Source organism: Platichthys flesus, chromosome 2, assembly GCF_949316205.1.
Source record: "Platichthys flesus chromosome 2, fPlaFle2.1, whole genome shotgun sequence".
NCBI classification, from domain to species: Eukaryota; Metazoa; Chordata; class Actinopteri; order Pleuronectiformes; family Pleuronectidae; genus Platichthys; species Platichthys flesus.
The window spans coordinates 1,430,094-1,451,666 of NC_084946.1; the positions used below are offsets into that span (position 1 = coordinate 1,430,094).

The following is a 21,573-nucleotide window of genomic DNA, read 5'->3' on the forward strand; positions in this document are numbered from 1 at the left end:
GCAGGTGGGTAAAAGCTGGCAGAGCAAGTTCTGAAGCCACACACACATTCAGCCCTTCCCCCTCCATCTTTCTTTCAACTTTCGCTCCTCTTGGACAGGTGAGGTACCATGGTGGGAGGTATAGACCAGGTCTCTGATATAATGCAGGTGGAGGGTTCCAGATTTCATGATTGATTTCATTTTCATGCTGGAATAGAACCAGATAGTACAACACTGGCTGCCACAGATGTCCTGCTGATGGATCTTGTTTTTTTTGTTCAATGAAGTTGGTTTTACCGTAACCATAATGTCAGTAGGTATATATGCAGTAGCTGAGAAAGATTTCTTAGAATACTTAAATAAAGATGGTTTTGAATACCTTTACTCCTGTTCAGAATGTACATTCTATTCTCTGAATAACAGTTTTTACAGTTTTGTTGTATGAATTGTAACAATTTGACGTGGTGGCTTCCGATAGTATTCACCTTTTACAAAGTTTTATTGTGGTGTAGATCCCAGTTTAAATTGTTTGACCATATATCTACTGCTGCCTCCAAATTCGGCGGGGTATTTAAACTGCAAAATGTCCCTTCTATCCTTTTGCTTGTCAGTGCCTCTGCTGCCCTGCGTAAATATTGCTGCCTGTTGATTCAGCCCCTCAACTCCCCCAGCGTCCACCTGAAGGCTCAGACAGGGGGGTTAAAAATATCACTTCCCATTATACTAATGTAATTATATCTGGGGATTTGAAGTCGGAGCCTAGACGATAACTATGTTCTACTGCTGCAATAAAGGTTTCAAACGACATCTGACTGAATTGAGGTAATATTGCTGGAGTTCAACGGTTGTTAATATACAGCTGGAGATTTAAGCACATATTTAAAGTTACATACTCAGTAAAACTGGTTGCTTTCAAGATTCTCTTTGCTACATTGCACCACTTCTCCAAAATAAAACTAAATCCTTTACATCCATCTAAAGCTTATATTGATTTGTCATATAATATAGTATGATTAGTTATGTCCTGAAGAATTCAATAATGAAAAATGTCCAGGTGTGTCTATTGATCTAAAAATGATGTTTGATCATACGGTAGGAATGATATAATCATCACATCGCCATGAAGTCAGAAAACAACATCATATTGTAGTAATGCATTTTGCAACCGTTAACATCAGTGACTCACTATGCAGCTTATTTATATTAACCAACTATTTGTCATTATATGTTACATAACATCAGGATGACATCATTATGACATTTTATATAATATCAAATGTTAGCATTGACTGATTGAGGAATATGCAGCACACACACGGTGGGCAACTTATTTTATTTTTTAGAAATATAGTCAGACTGAATAAATGAAGTTAAACAGCAGAGCAGCTCAGACTGTTAATTATGCTAACACAATCCCAAACATGTTTACATTTAAACTAGCTTCCACATCGCAGGCCTGTTGCAAGGACCTGCACTGGGTCCCCAGAATGTGCCTATGAAAGCTTGTACTTTTTAAGTGGATTTCAATGTGCAATTGTTCTGATGTGAATGTGCATCACAGGTAAGTTTAGTGTGCATTCACGAAACAACCGGCATAATACACTAGTATTAATGATAAACTAGATTTCTGGAGGTCTATTTCGTCCACTACTCTGCAAACAGTGTGTGTAAATTTGTTTTGCCTCTGTTATTTGACCTTGGGCCCGATTTAACAATTCAGAGTCGACCACACAGACTCCTCATTGAGAATATGTGTGGGGGCACTTATACATGTTTGAATTTGGAAAAACCATGTAATGAGAGTGTACAGTGCACAGGGGTGTGCATACCCACATGCAGGAGCTGCAGGGTGACACACTCCAGCATAAGACGTGCACTGTGCTGCCTGGCAGTGCTGTGCTTGGCATATTAACCACGGCATTAGCGTTTAAAACAGCAGGTACGGAGCAGCAGGTCCCTACTTCATCATGCCATTCACGGGCCCTATTAGACTACAATTACTAAATGGCAAGGCTTGTAAATCATACATCATTCATGTGGAGAACTCAGAATAAGCGCTCCTCAACAACGCCCACTGCTACACAGTGAGCTGCTGAGAGGTACGTGGCAGAGGGGAAAGCAAAGGAAATGAAAAAGGATAGGATGGAAAGCAAAGAGTAGGGAAGCAAAGGGAGGGGGAAGGGAAAGGGAACATATGAGAAACAAGGGATAATCAAAGACAAATTCTGGAATAGCAGCAGAGTAATCATGGGTGAAAATAGAGATAGGAGAAAGGAAAGAAAAAGGGTAATTAACAAGGCTTCTCAAATGGTATGTGGGTGCAGGAGTGGATTTTCAGGAAACCTATTTCAGATTACTTTATTATTACCAGAGAAGATTTAGTATTTTTGTTCGGGAAACAAGACCCGTAAACCACACTGTGACGACACAAGATGTACAAGATTCTTAGGGGCAGGTTGGAAGGAAATATAGTCAGAATCAATCAACCATCACACATTGATTTCTAACAATGCAGGAGCTTTCTTCAAACATTTTATAACTCCAAAAGATATGCAAAACCTTTGAGGATGAACTCTAATTTACATTACCTCTAATTTAATAAGTCAGCAAACACTACGTTTAGCTGATGGGGCAGTCATTTGTGCTGCAGAGTTTGGGTCATGAACCTTAACATTGGCCGGAACCGACATTTTGAGAAGTTGAGGGTGCTAACTGAAACTTAAGCACAAAATCCAAAAACCACAACTGACAACACACTGAAAGCCCTAGAGGATCAATACAGTCATCCTCTGGGAGCCATCAGTGCTTGTAGAAGAAATAATCCATCTAACATTGTATGACTCCACCAAGCCATGCCATCAGCATAGCTAAATAAGTAATATGAATATGTACAGCATTATCTTTGTCGTAACTCACTGGAGGGACATGTTCTCTACATGAGTAGTGATTAACTGTGTCCCATACATAGAATATTTATGCAGGGCTCTCATAAAGCCATATCAATATCCACACTACACACAGTGTACTGTACAAATTCAAGGAGAGACATTAACCAGTAGCAACTAAACAAATGTGAAGCAATATGCTTGGTTTACTAACTCAGTGTGAAGCTCTCAGCCCAACCGTTTGATAAGTCTCAATATATGACTTGCCTTTGTCTGTCATGAGTTCATCAACAGTAAGAATATCAACTATTGCCTTCGTATCACCTGGGAAACCCATATCCACATCACACAAAAATCAGTTGAAAAGGGAGAGAAATATTGAACCACAACTGGACAAAGTTGACAAATGTGATGAAGTTTTGATTATACAGCAGCAGCAGCCCATAATGATGAAAGATGATTACAGGGAGACAAGTAAGTATGTCTTCATTGTACATTTAGATTCACTATTCAGCATATTCTACATAAGGCATTTTCTATTGATCTCTTTCGTCCTGGTGATTCATAAATGAGAGCACATAACTTTATTTTATGTTGAGTGCAAATTCAAATCTTTCCAAAAATAAATCTTCCAGGACAAATTTTGAAAAATATTTGTCAAATGATACACAAGACTTCATGCTACAGTTTTCAATTTTATAGAAGAGAACTGCAATAATAACAAGGCCCGAGATAAATCCACTCAGTGCACATGTCATGTTTTGATTCTGTATATAGAGACACATACAATACAATAAAATAAGGAGTTTTTAAAAACATTTAATAAAATAATTTGACTGCATTTAAAAGTCATCTGCGGTCAGTGTCTATTCATCTACATATGTGTGACAGCCCAACACTAAATATTGTTAGAATTGCTGGAGCACATAACCACCAGACTAACGCTTGCACATTTATAATCGTTTATGTTCTGTGGTGACAGACACAAGCATCAGTTTCTTTATTCTGGATTCCTGCATCCTTGATAAGTCTAGACTTTAAAATACACCATCGTTGTGGATTAATGTGCAACAAAAAATTGCTTGAATTAACTGACCATTTAAATATATTTTAGGGAGAGATTTGTCAAGAGAGCCAAAAAAAGGTTAAATGCAATTTTAGGGATTAAATACCAACAATGTTTTCAGCCTTTTACAGTAAATGTGAGGATTTGCTTGAAGCTCTCTACAGCTGTTAAGTGATTTTTTTCTATGAACTATTCATAATATTGACTCTAGCTCTCACCTGTAAGTATTTATTTTCAAAATCTTATGAGTACTTATATTTGAAAGAAAGGAATCTTCACGTTAATTTACAGTTTTCCTTTTAAAAGAAAAAAACCCCACTCAATATTTGTTTATACACAATGGTGGTTGTAATGGGATGCAGGGAATGTTGAAGGTCTGAATGTGCACTCTGCAGTGCTCGACCAGCAAATTACTGAAACCACAGGGAGCCAGGGGGTCACAGATTTAAAGGTTGACAGCAACAACGTAATTGATGAAATGCGATTTTACTGCAGTTAGCAGATTTCCAAATTATTCCCCATTGAACTAATGCTGAGCTTCATTTGAGAACTTATCCAGAAACGGTGTGCTAGGTTACTTAGAATAATCCACAGATCTTGTTGAGGTCAGTTGATACTAAACAACATCTCAGCAGAGAAAATCCCCAAACCTCTGAAGATAAAACTGAAGTCGTAAATATGTCTGGATATCAAAGCTCTAAGTAGAGACATATCCCTTATTGTGATAATGCTTGTTTAAGGTGCACACCCTTTTTGAATGTGTGCAAACTATGTGTACGTGTGTTAGTGATTAAATGCATGTGTGTCCATATATCAGTTTTCCATCCTCTCCCTTCAGAGATAACACTCTGCAATGTAGCAGCAGGTAATAATATTGAACTGGGCGCTGGACTGCAATCAAAGCCTGTGTCCCTATCTCATTGCTGATGTGGCTGTTTGGAGCAGCATCTGAGAGCTTTACATTCTGATAAATGCAATTCCCCCTTGTCAGTGCACATGCAACACACATGTGGTAAAGGTATCGGGTCCATGACAACAATCACATTATGGATACGAAATATTTCTGAACATTTTCTGTGACCGTGGTGAAATATATGATAAAATGTATTAGAATTGGCCAGATTTGATTACTGTGTGAACTGTGTGAATTAATGCACGCTATGCATTTGCCATTCTCAGTATAAACCTATTCAGAAAACAAAAATGTTTTACTCACAATGTATCCCACTGAAATCATAAAGCTGACAGAATAAGAACCACCTCCCTGTACATCATTGATTTGTTATCTCTAAAAGTATTTATATTTTCTTGCTCCACCGACAGTTTCAACTTTGAGTAAATTAATACATCCATCTCAGACAAGCACAACTGACCACAGTGTTTTGTTCATCAGTTCAACAGGAAAACAGATGTGATATAGGTCCGTGCAGGGCTGGCCCTGGCACTGTTGGAGCCCTAGGCGAGATTTCAGATTGGTGCCACAAATGTGGAATAAGTACATAATTAAAGATCGGGAAATTGCATCATGTGTGGGCAAAAATCAAGGAGATTGAAACTCCAGGAGAACAGTGGGGAAATCTAAATCGCTCCATCGCTGCCGGACAGCGGACAGCTTTTCGTGACAGAGGATGATGGTGTGATGTTACTGCATTGGTTAACATTGCATGTATCACGTCACGGTAAATCAGCCTCTTGTGCCGCCCTCTAGGCATGGGCGATAGACGGTTGCCTAGGGCGCTAAATGCAGCCTCCCCTGGGTCCATGTGACCTATTAGTGTACAGTTATCGATTATGATCAATTCTATCCCAGATTTGTTACTATATATACTTTCCTTTGCATTACAAGCAAGCAGTAAGATAAATTCAAACATCGGAGTCCTGTACTGCGAAGCAGGATTTTCAATTATCAGGGTAACTTCAGGTTTACTTAATAAGCTTGTTCACTTCTTATTGGGGTAAATCACCATGGTAGCTTATACTGAACGGCTAAACTGCTCCAGAGCAGGTTAAGTGGGAGATAAAAGATCAAGCAGTATAAAAGCTCCACCTACTGACCAATCAATTCCTTTGAAACATGACATCAGCGTTCTTAGAGGATCTTGTGGAGCAACCAATTTTGTTAAAGGATCCCATGGAGCTGAGTGAAGAACAGATTCATATCTTGTTCCCACAACTTATAGGTGTGTCATCGTCACATAATATATATTTTTTCCATTATTTCACTGGAGGCCTCCGTAACTTACACATCACACAATCAGAGACTTTTTACTAGCCGTCCTTGCTGCATTTAGCAGCAGTGACAGTGTCTCTTTTAGTCTTGATGATGGGTGTGTGCCTATATTTCTAATATAAGAGTTTGATCCTTGTTTGTGAAATATGCGACTCTGCTGTCAGCTCACTTGTCCACACTGTCTGAATCACAGAATTTAGATTAAAGTAACATGTTGAATAATCTAAAAATAATGCTTTAATATTTGAAAGTATAATAAAATGTCCTTTTTAATAAAACACAAACCCTGTTCATAACAAGTATATCTGGAATTTAAATGAACACATTTGTAACAAAGTCTGCACCAAATCAGGCTGCCAATACTGTCAGGGTGTGTTTGTTTTGGTGTGTGTGCGTGTATCCAACAGATCAAGTCAATATGAGAAAGTCGGCTGGATTTTCACTGAAACTTTTATAAAAGTGCCACAAGGAAACTTTTCCTTGCTGCCCTCTCTCAACTAAATCAATTTTGATTGCATATCATAAATTGGCAATTTTAAAATACCACAGAGAATGCTTGGTCATACATTCACATAAGAGCTTTTGTGTTTTCAGCAGAATCTCTGAATTCCTCACCTGTGGACACGTAAGCAATATTTCTAAATCAAATAGAGGATAAATGCATAATTTCTACACTGAGCTATCTCAGTCACTGACACAAAGCCACCAATATATTACTTTGTGAAAAGGTTTTGTTGGTAAAAAAGTCTTTGGAGCGGAAGGAGGAGATTACAATATCAAGCTGATCTGTCAGCGTGCTGATCTGCCAAATGTCAAACAATACATATACATCTGTTTGGCCAGCTATGGCAAAGAGGAGGCAGTCCAGGAGAGATCCAAACAGAGAGATGGCTGACATTTCAGTTTTCAAGAGACTGACAGCTGCAAATAACACACTCAAACATACACACCCTACTCATTTATAAACTTGGTGTAACACACCACTGACTTTGGTCTGGAAAAGCTGAGGCTGGATACTAAAAGTCCTGTCATGCCAAAACCAAGTGAAAGAGTTCATGGCTTTCACAAACCAAACTATTCATAAATCATTGGATTAAGCAACCTGTGAATGTTTTTCTTTTGCTGACCTCCTAGACATCACCATCACGATTATCTAATATCCATTGGCACTTGATGTAGCACTAGCACCAGAATCTTGGACTTCAGAAAATGTTTAATTAGCGTAGCCTTCCCTTCCCTTTGTGTTCTCTGAAAGGGTTGCAATACAGTTGAGTTGTGAAGATCAGAGAAAGTGGCTACTGCAAATACAGCCAGAAGTGAGCTGAATAAATTACTCTGTGTACATGAACGTACGTTGGGTACACACATACAGGCTATTAAATGGATATGTCATGTGTCATCCTCTGCTTGGTGCTCTTGTAAGTGTCTGAGCCTCTACATGAGATGCTCCAGTCAGTGAATTGTGTTTTTAAAGCTTATTTCAGGCAGGCAAGACCACCGAGTCTCAGTAGGCCTTCAGCTAGTTAGCACTGCCCTCATCTTTTTAGCGATACAAAATCATTTATTTGATTTGACAGCCTGGTTCTGTTCCAGTAATGAACAAGAGGTATCAAAACAAAATCTACATCCTTAAGAAACATCCCTTTATGCTTTCAGATAAGGCTCATTCCTGGATATGCCATGGTTAGGTAGAATGAACTTGCCTCCACAGGATACCGTCGGCTGTTGATGCTGTGTTCAGAGCCATCAGATCCGTTGCTGGGACCCCAATGAAACTCCACTTTTTCTGCCTTAAATCTCCCTGGTAGGCCTGCTCCCCGAACAAAGTATTCATCCTTCAGCATAATTGCCACTGGAGAAAAGACAGAGGAACAAAGGAAAAAGAGACAGGGAAAATTGGGTGAGTGGTCATACATCACAAAATTGGTGTGTGTTGGCAAATTTCAAAGATTGCCGGAAACACTCTCAAAACTTGTGCATGAGGACACATGCACTGTGTGATATCTCTTTTAGGTCTGAGGAGACAGACAAAAGGATGTATTCAGAGGATGTGCTAAAGGTAGATACGTGTTTATCTTCTAAATTTGCTCTGAGTAAAACATGCTTACAAAAGACAATTTCAGTCATTTTCCATTAGCCTCTGAGGCAAGTTCTCAAATGAGGGGCTAATTTGTCGAGCTAAATTTTCCTCTTCAGCCTCTTCAAATTGCCCTTGCAGCCTCCTTTGTTATTCCATCACATATTGCTTAAATATAGGGGAAATTGAGAAGGGGCAATATTTTCACATTCTCAAGTGGCTATGAGAAGATATTAATCAGTCCATCTGCCTCGATTTCATACTTCATCAGATAGTACTGGGCCATCTCTAAAGGGAGATCTGGATTGAGGAGAGTGACCTTGTTCATCATTTTATCAAAGCATTGTCAAAAACTCATGGATTGTTACATAGACCTGATGAAGCAGGCCCACTTTACATATATGATTATGTCATAGCTCAATCAGAAAGGTTCATGAACATTATAAAAATTTTTCTAATGATCAATTGAACTTGATTTGCATAGCACCAAATCATGACACACTATCTCAAAGCACTTTACATTAACAGATTAAAATAATAATACTAATAAAAACAATGATAATAACAATCATAATAATAATAATAATAATTATAACTTTATTTGTACAGTACTCATCTAAACATGAACACAGTTCTGTTCAGTTCAATTTAAGAGCCAAATCTTAGAATAATAAGGTTGAGACCTTAAGTTTGTAGTGAAAACCCTAAAGTTCCCACAATGAGCAGCACTTTGGCGACTGTGGAGAGAAAAAACTCCCTCATTAACTGGGAGAACCCTCTAGAAATAACAGACTCAGTGTATGGCCATGTGTCAGTTATTATAGCTACTATGTTAATAATGTACTTTGATGAAAGTTGATGGACAGTTTAAAGGGATTGGCCCTTGCAAATGCAGACAGACAGAGGGAAGTAAAAAAAAAGCAGTCTAAATGTGTACCGATTGAAGTTATTTCTTTCCATTAGAATGCACATGGAAACAAAATAGACCAAAACCGCAAAATTGACCAATTCATGAAAAAAACAATGTTTTGCCTGTAGTGTCCTGATTTAAACAGTAACTGCATCATTTTGATTGTAGGCTCCTCATTTATTATCTATTAATTCGAAAAGGTTGTTGTTTGCTGATAGATCTTTATCAATACATGCTCCAGACAGCCCTCAAAATTGAAAGGGGGCAACAGTAGGTACACTGAACTAAGTCCTTGTCACCAGCAGTTATTGTGTGTTATTCTAAATATTTACCAGAAACTAAAGTAGAATAGAAAACATGCACATTGTGGCATAGTTTCCTTTGTTGTTGCTGCTCTTGTGATAAAACTTGTGAATACTAAGGAAGACTATTGTCTCTGTGTTAAATTATCTCTGTTGAGTATTTATCAATTGTGTTAGTGTGAGGATAGCAAAATAAATTGGTAAGTGAGTCAGAGATGTACAACTAGATTTTAAAAACAATAATTATGAGAAGTGCCTTTTTTCTTACTTGAGCCGCTATCTTAGAGAATTTTAAGGTTAAAGGGGACATAATATGAAAATTCCACTTATATAGTGCTTCTACACGTTGATTTGGGTAACTGGCATGTCTACCGTCCCAAAAACACAGCCCCCTCCTCAGCTCGGGTATCTGTCGCGGTGCTCGGGCTCGCTTGGTGCTCTCCTCCGGCTGCTGGTTCAACGTCAGCAGCTCGCTGCTGGTGGACATGTCGGTGAGGGGACAGTGTCTCTGCTGCTGCGGCACTTAGATGGTTTACGGGTTGCAGCAGCGAGCTAACGCTTGCTGCTAGTTTGTGTTTAAAGTTGGAGCACTTTCTGGAATGGTTGCTTGTGCACGTGTTTACAGCAGTATTGCAGGGATATGTGGCACCCCACCCGGGAAGCATCGGACTGGGAGGTGGGGGGAGAGATCCCATTTCGGGTCCAGTGTGGAGGAACAATGCTCTCGGAGGCTAACCCGAGTTGTAGCTTCTGTGTGTGTGTGTCGCCCCAGTTGAAGCAGCAGGTATAAATAGAAGACAGCTGTTTGTGGGGAGCTTTATTAATAAATAGCACCGGAACGTGTTCCAGGACCCCCCCGGTGTCCGGCTGCATTGTACTCGTGCTTGGGCGCTCGCTCAGCGGACAGCCTCTCCTGCGATGCCCGGGCTTCGAAGTGGAGGAGGAGGAGGGGGGGAGAGAGCTGCGCCTTATAACTTTTGTGGCCCGTACGGATTTGCTCCACACACCCAGAGCTGCACAAACCGGTGCCGGTCGCCAGCAGCTTGATGCCGCCTCCGTGGCTCGCTTTGAAGGGGACATATCATGCCCATTTTACCGCAATTGATATGGTTCCTTGGGGTCTTAATGAAATGTCTGTAACATATTTTGGTCAAAATACCACAAGGATAATTTAAAACAGCAGTATTGTTCTCTGTGTCCGGAGCGTGTTGCAGATTTAAAAGGTTGAAGTGTGAAACAGATGGTGGTCGGTTGACAGTTCCGCCCCTCTCTTTACCCGAGTGTCCAAAACATGCGGCCTCAGATCAGATGACACAATCACAAAATCGATCATTGATCTTCGGCCTAGGGTACTCTGGTACCAGGTACACTTATGAGCACCCTTATGTTCGAACATGGTGTTTGTTATGGATAATCCATGGCTAGCACAGAAGTCCAATAACAAACGACCGCTCGGGTTCAGATCAGGGAGGCCGTTCCTCCCCACCACGCCTCTCCAGGTGTCTCCATCGTTGCCCACGTGGGCGTTGAAGTCACCCAGCAGAAGTACGGAGTCCCCTACTGGAGCCCCATACAGGACTCCATTCAGGGTCTCCAAGAAGGCCGAGTACTCTGAACTGCTGTTTGGTGCATACGCACAAACAACAGTCAGAGTTTTCCCCCCTACAACCCTTAGGCGCAGGGAGGCGACCCTCTCGTCTACCGGGGTAAACTCCAACACCGCGGCGCTCAGCCGGGGATTTATGAGTATCCCCACACCCGCCCGGCGCCTCACGCCCTTGGCAACTCCGGAGAAGAATAAAGTCCAACCCTTATCCAGGAGTACGGTACCAGAGCTGAGACTGTGCGTGGAGGTAAGCCCCACCAGATCTAACTGATAGCGCTCCACCTCCCTCACAAGCTCCGGTTCCTTTCCCCACAGCGAGGTGACGTTCCACGTCCCCAGAGCCAGCTTCTGCCGCCCGGGTCTGTTCCGTCGAGACCCCTGACCTTCGCTGCCACCCATGTGGCTGCGCACCCGACCCCAACGGGTCTTCCCACAGGTGGTGGGCCCATGAGATGAAGAGAGGGGGGGTGCCACGTAGTTTGTTCGGGCTATGCCCGACCGGGCTCCGTGGCAAACCCGGCCACCAGACGCTCGCCATCGAGCCCTCCGTCTGGGCATAGCTCCAGACGGGGGCCCCGGGCTTCCTCCGGGCTGGGTCCCATCTCCTCTTGTGTCGATATTCATTGAGGGTTTTTGAACCATTCTTAGTCTGGCCCCTCACCTGAGACCACTCTGCCATGAGAGACCCTACCAGGAGCACAAGGCTCCAGACAACACAGCCCTCAGGTTCACAGGGACACGCAAACCTCTCCACCACGATAAGGTGACGGTTCAAGGAGAGGTCTGGTTGTGAGTTGGATCAGGGAGTGGGGGAAATTTCCGGATAGACCTGGTAAGCCCAAACGAGTAGTGCGGGTGAACTGGGAACGCCTGGAGGAGGCCCCCGTCCTAGGTATCTTCAACTCACACCTCCGGCGGAGTTTTTCTGGCATTCCTGTGGAGGTTGGGGGCATTGAGCCGGAGTGGGCGGTGTTCAAAGCCTCCATTGCTGAAGCTGCGGCGGCTAGCTGTAGCCTCAGGGTCTTAGGCTCCTCAAGGGGCGGTAACCCTCGGACACCGTGGTGGACACCGGTGGTCAGGGAAGCCGTCCGATTGAAGAAGGAGGCCTTCCGGGATATGATATCCTGGAGGACTCCTGACTCGGTTGCAGGGGTGACAGGCCCGAAGGGCTGCAGCTGCTGCCGTGCCGGAGGCTAAGCAGCGGGTGTGGCAGAAGTTCGGAGAGGCCATGGAGAAGGACTTTCGGTCGGCACCAAAGTGTTTCTGGAAGACTATCCGGCACCTCAGGAGGGGGAAACGGGGAACCATCCAAGCTGTGTACAGTAAGGATGGGACTCTGTTGACCTCAACTGAGGAGGTTGTCGGACGTTGGAAGGAACACTTTGAGGAACTCCTGAATCCGAATAACACGCCCTCTATGTTGGAGGCAGAGCTCGAGGTTGATGGTGTTTCATCGTCAATTTCCCTGGTGGAGGTCACTGAGGTGGTCAAACATCTCCGCAGTGGCAAGGCCCTAAGGGATTGATGAGATCCGGCCAGAAATGCTAAAGGCTCTGGGTGTTGAGGGGCTGTCATGGTTGACACGCCTATTCAACATCGCGTGGGAGTCGGGTACAGTGCCAAAGGAGTGGCAAACCGGGGTGGTGGTTCCCCTGTTCAAAAAGGGGGACCAGAGAGTGTGTGCCAATTACCGGGGCATCACACTTCTCAGCCTCCCTGGTAAAGTCTACTCCAAGGTGCTGGAAAGGAGGGTTCGGTCGATCGTCGAACCTCAGATTGAAGAGGAACAATGCAGTTTTCGCCCCGGACGTGGAACTACGGACCAGCTCTTCACTCTCGCAAGGATCCTGGAGGGGGCCTGGGAGTATGCCCATCCGGTCTACATGTGTTTTGTGGATCTGGAGAAGGCGTATGACCGGGTCCCCCGAGAGAAACTGTGGGAGGTGCTGCGGGAGTATGGGGTAAGGGGGTCTATCCTCAGGGCCATCCAATCCCTGTACTCCCAAAGCGAGAGCTGTGTTCGCGTCCTCGGCAGCCAGTCAGTTTCGTTCTCAGTGGATGCTGGTCTCCGCCAGGGCTGCGCCTTGTCACCAATCCTGTTTGTGATATACATGGACAGGATATCGAGGCGTAGTCGTGGTGGGGAGGGGTTGCAGTTCGGTGGTCTGAGGATCTCGTCACTGCTTTTTGCAGATGACGTGGTCCTCATTGGATCATCGGCCTGTGACCTTCAGCACTCACTGGATCGGCTTGCGGCCGAGTGTGAAGCGGCTGGGATGAGGATCAGCACCGCTAAATCTGAGGCCATGACTCTTAGCAGGAAACCGATGGATTGCTGACTCCGGGTATGAAATGAGTCCTTAGCCCAAGTGAAGGAGTTCAAGTACCTTGGGGTCTTGTTCGCGAGTGAGGGTACTATGGAGCGTGAGATTGGCCGGAGAATCGGAGCAGCGGGGGCGGTATTGCGTTCGCTTTACCGCACCGTTGTAACGAAAAGAGAGCTGAGCCGCAAGGCAAAGCTCTCGATCTACCAGTCGATCTTCGTTCCTATCCTCACCTATGGTCATGAGGGCTGGGTGATGACCGAAAGGACGAGATCACGGGTACAAGCGGCCGAGATGAGTTTTCTCAGAAGGGTGGCTGGCGTCTCCCTTAGGGATAGGGTGAGAAGCTCAGCCATCCGTGAGGAACTCGGATTAGAGCCGCTGCTCCTTTACTTAGAAAGGAGTCAGCTGAGGTGGTTCGGGCATCTGGTAAGGATGCCCACTGGGCGCCTTCCTTGGGAGGTGTTTCAGGCACGTCCAGTGGGGAGGAGACCTCGGGGAAGACCCAGGACTAGGTGGAGAGATTATATCTCAACACTGGCCTGGGAACGCCTCGGGATCCCCCCGTCAGAGTTGGTCAATGTGGCCCGGGAAAGGGAAGTCTGGGGCCCCCTGCTTGAGCTGCTCCCCCCGCGACCCGACCCCGGATAAGCGGATGAAAATGAGATGAGATGAGAAGTGTGAAACAGAGATTTGTAAAAATGATACTATATCAGTGAATGGCCTTTCATAATTTTCTTGCTATAACCAAAAACGGTACTGTTTCTTCATTGCTTTTTTTCTATGGTTAGCTTTTAAGCTTCTCATCTGTACACCACTCATGCCCAGTGGAAAGGAAAGATTCTTTTTTGGGGCCTTTAAATGTGGACAATTTCCAGAAACAAGATGGCGTGGATCCATGATTTAGCTGAATCAACGTGGACATAGCCTCAAACCTGTGTCTCTTACAACTGAATTCATATCTGTGCCAACTCACTGTGATATTACTGTAAACTTTGATTTGTTAATGACAAATACATGTTGTTACTCAATAAGCTATTTATGAACAAACCAATGAAAAGGCTACTTGGGTATTACAGAACAAGCCAATTGCCTGTCATTAATTGATTTTAACCATAGATTCAACAGTTAACTTTGAGCTGAAAAGAAAACAAGCTAGCAGGTTTTTCTTCTTAGAGACATGAGACAAATGTGAAGCTCTGTTCAACAGAGAGGCACTTGCTCCTGCTACTCAGAGTACTAAGTCAGAGTGGAGAGAATGCCAACTCACACAAGTAGGTGAGGGAGGAAAAAGTCTGCAGCATGGTCAAATGTGTGTCAGGATATGGTTGTGAAATCTGATGCAGAGGCCTACCAAAGGTGATTCAGTGAACTTAGCTCAATTTGGGTTATTAGTGTAAGTTCTTCTCTCTATGTCTCAATATTACCTTTTCAGTTTTCCAAGACTGAATGGGTCTTGAATCTATCGTAATACTGCCTTCCACAAGTGAAATCATGTGGAATGAGTTTGAACGAATTCAGACACACTGACAAGGACAAAGCTTCACACACAGAAATAATATTAGTTATTTACTAGAGCCACAATTCATATAACCATTGACTGCAGTTCTGCTCTTTTTTAAGATTAAGGAGGTGAGTTTAAAAGTGGTGTGCTATTGATAATGATTACATCAGTATATGAGTGAATTTCCACAATGTGTTATGTCATTTAAGTTTTTTCTATTTACTCTGTGGAATAAACTCCAAATTGCAGATGAATATACACGCCATACGTGCAAATGGAATTGCAACCCAATAACAAGTAATGAGCCATGTTGGTGGCAGGTAACATTGACAAGGAAAGCATGCGAAGAAAAAACTTGGATTAAATCCAACTGTTTGTGTCTTGGCAATGTGCATGAGCTGCTGAGCACCACTGCTGCTTTTGCCTGCATCAGTGTTGCATGCATAAATGTGCAGCCAAAGCTTAACAGTAGTAGGTCAAATGTAATCAGTGTGAGAACAAACCTTTTCACAATCATTTGATAATGAAAGAACTATGTGAAGAGCTGTACCCTACTCTACCAGACTCAATAACGAAGCTTTAACAGCAGCAACATCATCAGTGTGTAAGGTGAGATGATAATCACAGCCTTAAGGGGCCACTAGCAAAGTTTTACACTTAAGTACTTCTGTTCCTGTAAAGAGTGGCTTTAAAAAAAAAAAAAAAATTAAGAATCAAAGTCCTCAGAGTCTGGTCAATAATGTTATAGAATTAGTCTCAATGTGCTAAGTAAAAGCTAAACATAGATGTGAGAGTTAACACAGCATATGTTGCATACGTGTATTCTTGAATCCCAGCACTGATGCATCTAATTATTGTATTTCCATTAGTAAAGCCTTCACACTCGTGTACAACCAGAATGCAAATCAGCTGTCTGACATCATATGACTTGAACCCCAGGAACTCATAAACAGCTGCAGGAGCCACGTTTTTTAATATGCCACGCTGTTTTCTCTGGTTAGCTGTTTTGAAAGTTAGTTGCCATTTGCCTGAGTGGATAACTGTCTAATTAATGCTCCCTCTGCAGCAACAAATGGCCCCATTAAATGCAAGAATTAAACAGCAGGCATTATGGGGAATTTTAACAGAACACTTGACATATTCAAAATTGACTGCGAAAGATGTTGTGGGGATAGGGGACCCCCAAGCTAGTACACGCCACTCCCGGCTGGGAAACTGACACATCAAGGGGCAATGTAAAACCCTCCACAAAAACACACCAGAGGTGAACAGCAACTGTGACTTAACTGCTGCCACGTTCATTAAAAGAGAATCTATGAGGCAGCTTTGCAAGACAGAAGGTATAAAGGACAGATGAGCAGTGCAGGCGTTGGGTTTTCTGAGCTGACGGATGAGCTGCTTTAACCCAGTCTCCTAAATCACACTCATGTACAAGTAAATTGTTTTCCAAGTAATGTTGTGGTGGAAGCGTAATCACTGTATTGGGTTCAATTATGTTTCACTGTGTTTTTTGGACTGAATAAAGCACTCAATTTATTAACAGCAGTGAAGTCAACAGGTTGAGATTGATACAAGCTCACATAGTGCACTTTGTTGTATAAATCCCAGGATTTTTCACTGGACCTAACCACAAGTTCTGAGACAAACTCTAAAATACGTAGTATTATACGTAATATTATTATCATTATATATTGAGTATGAACATATTTGTGCCCTCCAAATTTGTAAATAATAAATACCAAAAATAGGCTGTGGAAGGTTTATATAAAGTTAACAAGGCTGCCCATATTATGACATACCAAGTAATATTTCTTAGTCAATTTCAGTAAGTAAAATATGATGGTAAGAAGTATACAGTTCAGTTCTACTAAATTTGCTGATGATATTCATGATTCAAAGAGGATGAAGTGCATGTTTATCAGTGTGGAGACAGATATCGGATGTGATATTATCCATTTGGCAGTAGGGATGGTTTGGTAATGTTGTACTGTAAATCTGATATTAGCATAATTTCTTTTTAAAACAGACAACAAATGAATCACTAACTATGAGGTTAAAGTCAGAAACAGATTTATTATTATAATTAAATGTCTTCTATTGAGGAGACATACATGTATGTCTTTTAAAAAAAACAATTTAATCAACGAAACTGATGTCGTTATTGATGTATGTTACTCAAAAATACTATAACATGTACAATACATACTGCTGGTGTTATCATGTATCATATAAATAAGACATTGCTGCCATCCCGTCCTGAGAGCAGATCGAAAGAATTTTGAGAGACAGAATGTGAAAGAGGCCACAACAACAACTAGTGATGATCGCTGTTTGTGCTGCTGAGCAGCATGTGCGGAGGACTTGACAGCCTGTTTCATTAGAATATGTTACACTTTGCCTTCCCTGTGCGTTACAGTGGTCCAGATAAACAGGATTTCTCCCATATTTAATCTTTGTTGGATTCAATAATGTGTGAGGTTGTTCCAATTAGATATTGCTACGGTCTGTATCAAAGATTCGGTAGAAATTGTAGAAAGCGTGCTAGATATATGGTTATGTATAATCAAGGTCTTGTTGCAAATTATGTCAAGCTGCAATATAAAGTGTTTTAAAGATTACTTAAAATGTTTTGATTTGCTGTATTTCAACCCTTTCCTGTAGTGGGGCTAAAATTGGGCTCAGCATATATCCTGGCAATGGCTCTTTCCCATTATACAGGATACTGAGTGCAGGTGGAAGTGACTGTTGCTAAAACAAAGAACTTGAGAACGTCAAGATCCAAATCAATCCATCTCAAGTTTACCGCTGCTCTCCTCCTTCTCATCATTTACAGTATACTTTACTCCCCCTGACATTTAATATTATCCCGCCTTTGTCACAGCTTACAACATTCTATTTATTTTTAACCACAATTCTGCAGAGCTCATAAAGCCTGCACAATAATCTGTATTTCCTGCCACACTAGCCTCAGGGCTGGCTCTCGCATTTTATATTACACTCATGTCTGATTTCATATTTACCCCTTAGCTTTGATAAGCATGCATATTATTCCACGGTAAAGATTGACAGTATACTTGGTATTTTTGCATTGCATTGCTGCTAAAATAAAGTCTACATGTGAAAGCTAGCCGTAGACTATCCTGAATTAACTTCACAAGAACAGCTTATAATAAATTTGGGGCGGCTGTGGCTCAGAGGTTAGAGCGTTCGTCCTCTAACCAAAAGGTCGGTGGATTGATCCTGGTATTCCTCGAAGTGGCCTTGGGCAATATACTGAACCCCAAATCCCCCCCCCCCCCTTTCATATAGGAAGTAATGCAGCATGATGCACAGTATGAATGTTACACAGTATGAATGCTTAAAAAAAATAATAGGATGAAATAAAAAATACAAAAATAAATATATATATATATATATATATATATATATATATATATATATATACAGTATATATAAAAAGGATATTAGAAACATTCCCAGTTTTTCTCTCTTTGTCAAACTGTTGATTAGATTCAAAATATCTACTCTGAGAATCAGACATTTACTTCTAATGAGCATACTCATATGGGAGCATTACGGAGTTCAATAACCATGTTCAGCTGACTCATATACTATATAGATTCCCATCTTCCAAAGTTCAGTTTTGTCATTATGTAAAGCTTAAGGTTAAGCTCTTCTTTGTCTCCAATGCTTTTGGGAAATAGAGTCCTACTTTGTAGTCAGTACCAGAGATTAAAGGTGCTGGACAACAATTCAAAAGGAATAGCTTGTCATATGTCTGATTTGCTTTCTTGAGGAGTAAGAGAAGATTCCTATCACTGGTTCCTGTACAGTTAAGATGATACAGCCAGCAGCTATTAAGACTTATTGATTTCATTTAATTCCATGAGAACTGCATGACAATGATCCAGTGCAATGAATTAGGGCATTTTTAGTAACCAGTAATTTCCAAAGCCTTTTCGTAGAAAGGTCTTTAATAAAGAGAAAACCATTGATATTGGCAAAACCAATTTGATTATTTAATCAGTACAATTATTATGCTTTAAAATTGACGGCATGTTTTTTTTTACTGTTATTCCTTTTCTTTACTAGACATCCTGGAGACTCATGGCCTGGAAATTGGCCAAACATATTTATTAAAACAGTGCATTGCTGATTTTATTTTTATTTTTTTTAAAGGGAAAAAAGGGATTGAGCAAGCAAGATCTTATATATGAATCAGCAAGAGTAAGTGATCAAGCTCTTACCTTCAGACATTTCTACTCCTGCTGCTGTTTCCCTATTTTCAGAACTATTGCAAAGATAACTTTATTGATCTAGTTGTGTAACTTTTTCTTTTGTCATTTTCACTTGCAGATGTTCATTTCACTTCTTGTCTCAGATGTGTAAATATTTGTATCTATTTCCAAACATGTATAGGATATATAAAATATTGGTGTTTTTTTGGTAGAGTAGATATTTATATTTGTAGGCTTTTTTTATTAGAGTTTATAGCATAGGCTTTATTTTATAAACTTAACTAAATCAACAGTATACCTTTAAACAAATTGGGAATGTATTCAAATGTCATCACAGATGAATCCCATATCCTTGGCTGAGCAAGTGATTGGATGTTAAACGGGACTGTGCTAAACACACAGCTGTGCAGTGCTTTGGTTAGCACTCAAGAGTGCTGTCAACAGCTTTGCCAACCACCTGTGGCCGCTGCCTCTCCAAAGCCTTTCAACTCCATTTCTCCAGTGAGGGAGAGATCATCCATCTTACTGACAACCTGGAATTGTGAAAAATACCCGTGGCTTACAAGGAGGGACCTCAAGATGCCAAGAGAGCCAAATGCAGATGGCCTAGTGCTGAATCCTACCGGCAGTGACACCTGCCATGGCACTGCTAATACGGATTGCAGGATGTCTGAATGAAAGCGATAGGTGTAATCTTCATCATCAATGACTTGCTACATATTGCACCTGTCTTGTTTCATACTCATGTGCAGGGAAGTGATGCAACAGATGTTTGACATTTAGACACCTGCCAGTATGAGCTGGGATTATCAGAGGCGTCACACTTCAGCTTTTCATTCTCTTTGAACAGTGGTCCATCACAGACTCACTGTTTGTGGTAAAATGCCTTCTGTTGTAAAGAATTCTATGAAGAACACCAATCCGTCATTTTGGGGTATGTGACCCAATCTTAACTTAAACAGGTCCGAGGTTTTGTTTCAAGAGAAACAAAAGATAGATAAGAAAACACAAGATAAAATATACTGTATAGACTAAACATTAAAATACTTGAAGTACATTGGACGTACAAGGCGTATCAAATGCTTAACAAATAATATCAGCACCTATTTCACTCTCAGTCTTCTCTATGTCCATATGCTTAGTTATTCCCGTTTAACATTTAGCTGACTGTATACTTCTACAGCCTCAAACATTGCAGTCTGTATGAGTGGAGGAAAAAAATGCTTAGCCCACATAAATCAATAGGGTATAACCTGGGAAATTTCAATCTGCAGTTGAGCCTGTATGGTCTTTACTGTACCTGTTTTTCCAGTATTCTTCATTGTTGTCTTATTAGAGGATTCAGACTCAAAGCCCTCCAGTGTCAGTTCCTGATACTCTGTGGATACTTTAGTATCATGGTCCACAATATTGATTGGCGACTGGTTTCTCTCTCTGCATTCTGGGTAGGCAGTCGCCCAGCCCTCATCTGGTCCATATAGACCTGAGGAAGACACAAGAGGAAACAGGGTCTTAGCACGAGAAAGACACAATTTAATGTGAAACAGATACAGCTTTAGAAGGCTACATTAGTAATAAATAAAATTTCAGAGCCATCTAATTTCCCTCAAAAACAGCTGACACTGTGCGACGCAAAGTCGTCTGGATTCCAATCAAACATTCCCACAGAATATATACCATGAGTCCCAAACAGTGGCATCAGCTGATAAAGTGAAAATAGAACATTTCAAAATGTAGTTATCATAAGGTCATGATGTTTGGCCGACTTTGTGCAAAATTATACGTACGAAACACATTCTATGGTCGTTTTTTGCACTGCGTAGCTCCCTATCAACTTATCATTGGACAATCCCTCTGAAATCACTGTCAATCACATTATTTGCTGATAGGGAGCCCTTGAACTCCAGAATGCCGGCCTGTGGGAGTAGCTGTCCACAGAGTGAAAGCCTGGGGCCAGAGGAGCATTGGAGTCACTTCTTTGCAGAGGCTGTGAGATAAAGATAGTCTGAGGGAAGGCCAGGGCTGAAAGGGCACAGGGCCTTGTTTGAACACCTGAGAGTTCGATCAAAGATTTAGGCTGAAGCCGACGATGGAGTAGCCAATCAGATGTTCCAGGGACATTCCCAGTGCGCTGCTCAGCTGTTGGGCCAGAGACCCAGTTGGAAACAAAATCCTTTAATTTGACATGTTGGTTAACCTACTCTAAAAGTTCAAGTTTCACATCGGGCAGCTTTGACACCACAGCCTCTGGATGGCAATAGAGTGGATGAATGCTGCTACCTTGGGAAATAAGTCCTTTCATCATGTGAGGTAGCAATCAGAACATTGGAGGTTTTAAAAGGGAGACGATGGATTTTAAAAAAGGTGAAGAGGGGCTAGAAAGACAGGTTATAAAGAAGAGGGGCTGTGGAGGATGACATGGCTAAACTGACGAGCTAAACTAACAGTACAC

At 41.8% G+C, this 21,573-nt stretch overlaps 1 protein-coding gene across 1 annotated transcript in view; it reads right to left on the reverse strand.

The window, feature by feature from the left end:
* LOC133974241 (receptor-type tyrosine-protein phosphatase gamma-like) overlaps positions 1 to 21,573 on the reverse strand; it is a 121,236-nt gene that overhangs the window by 71,687 nt on the left and 27,976 nt on the right. The window contains exons 2-3 of the mRNA XM_062412146.1: positions 20,422 to 20,604; positions 7,864 to 8,012 (exon numbers count right to left, since the gene is read on the reverse strand). Of these exons, the coding sequence (XP_062268130.1) occupies positions 7,864 to 8,012; positions 20,422 to 20,604 (332 nt within the window). The remainder of the gene's footprint in view (positions 1 to 7,863; positions 8,013 to 20,421; positions 20,605 to 21,573) is intronic.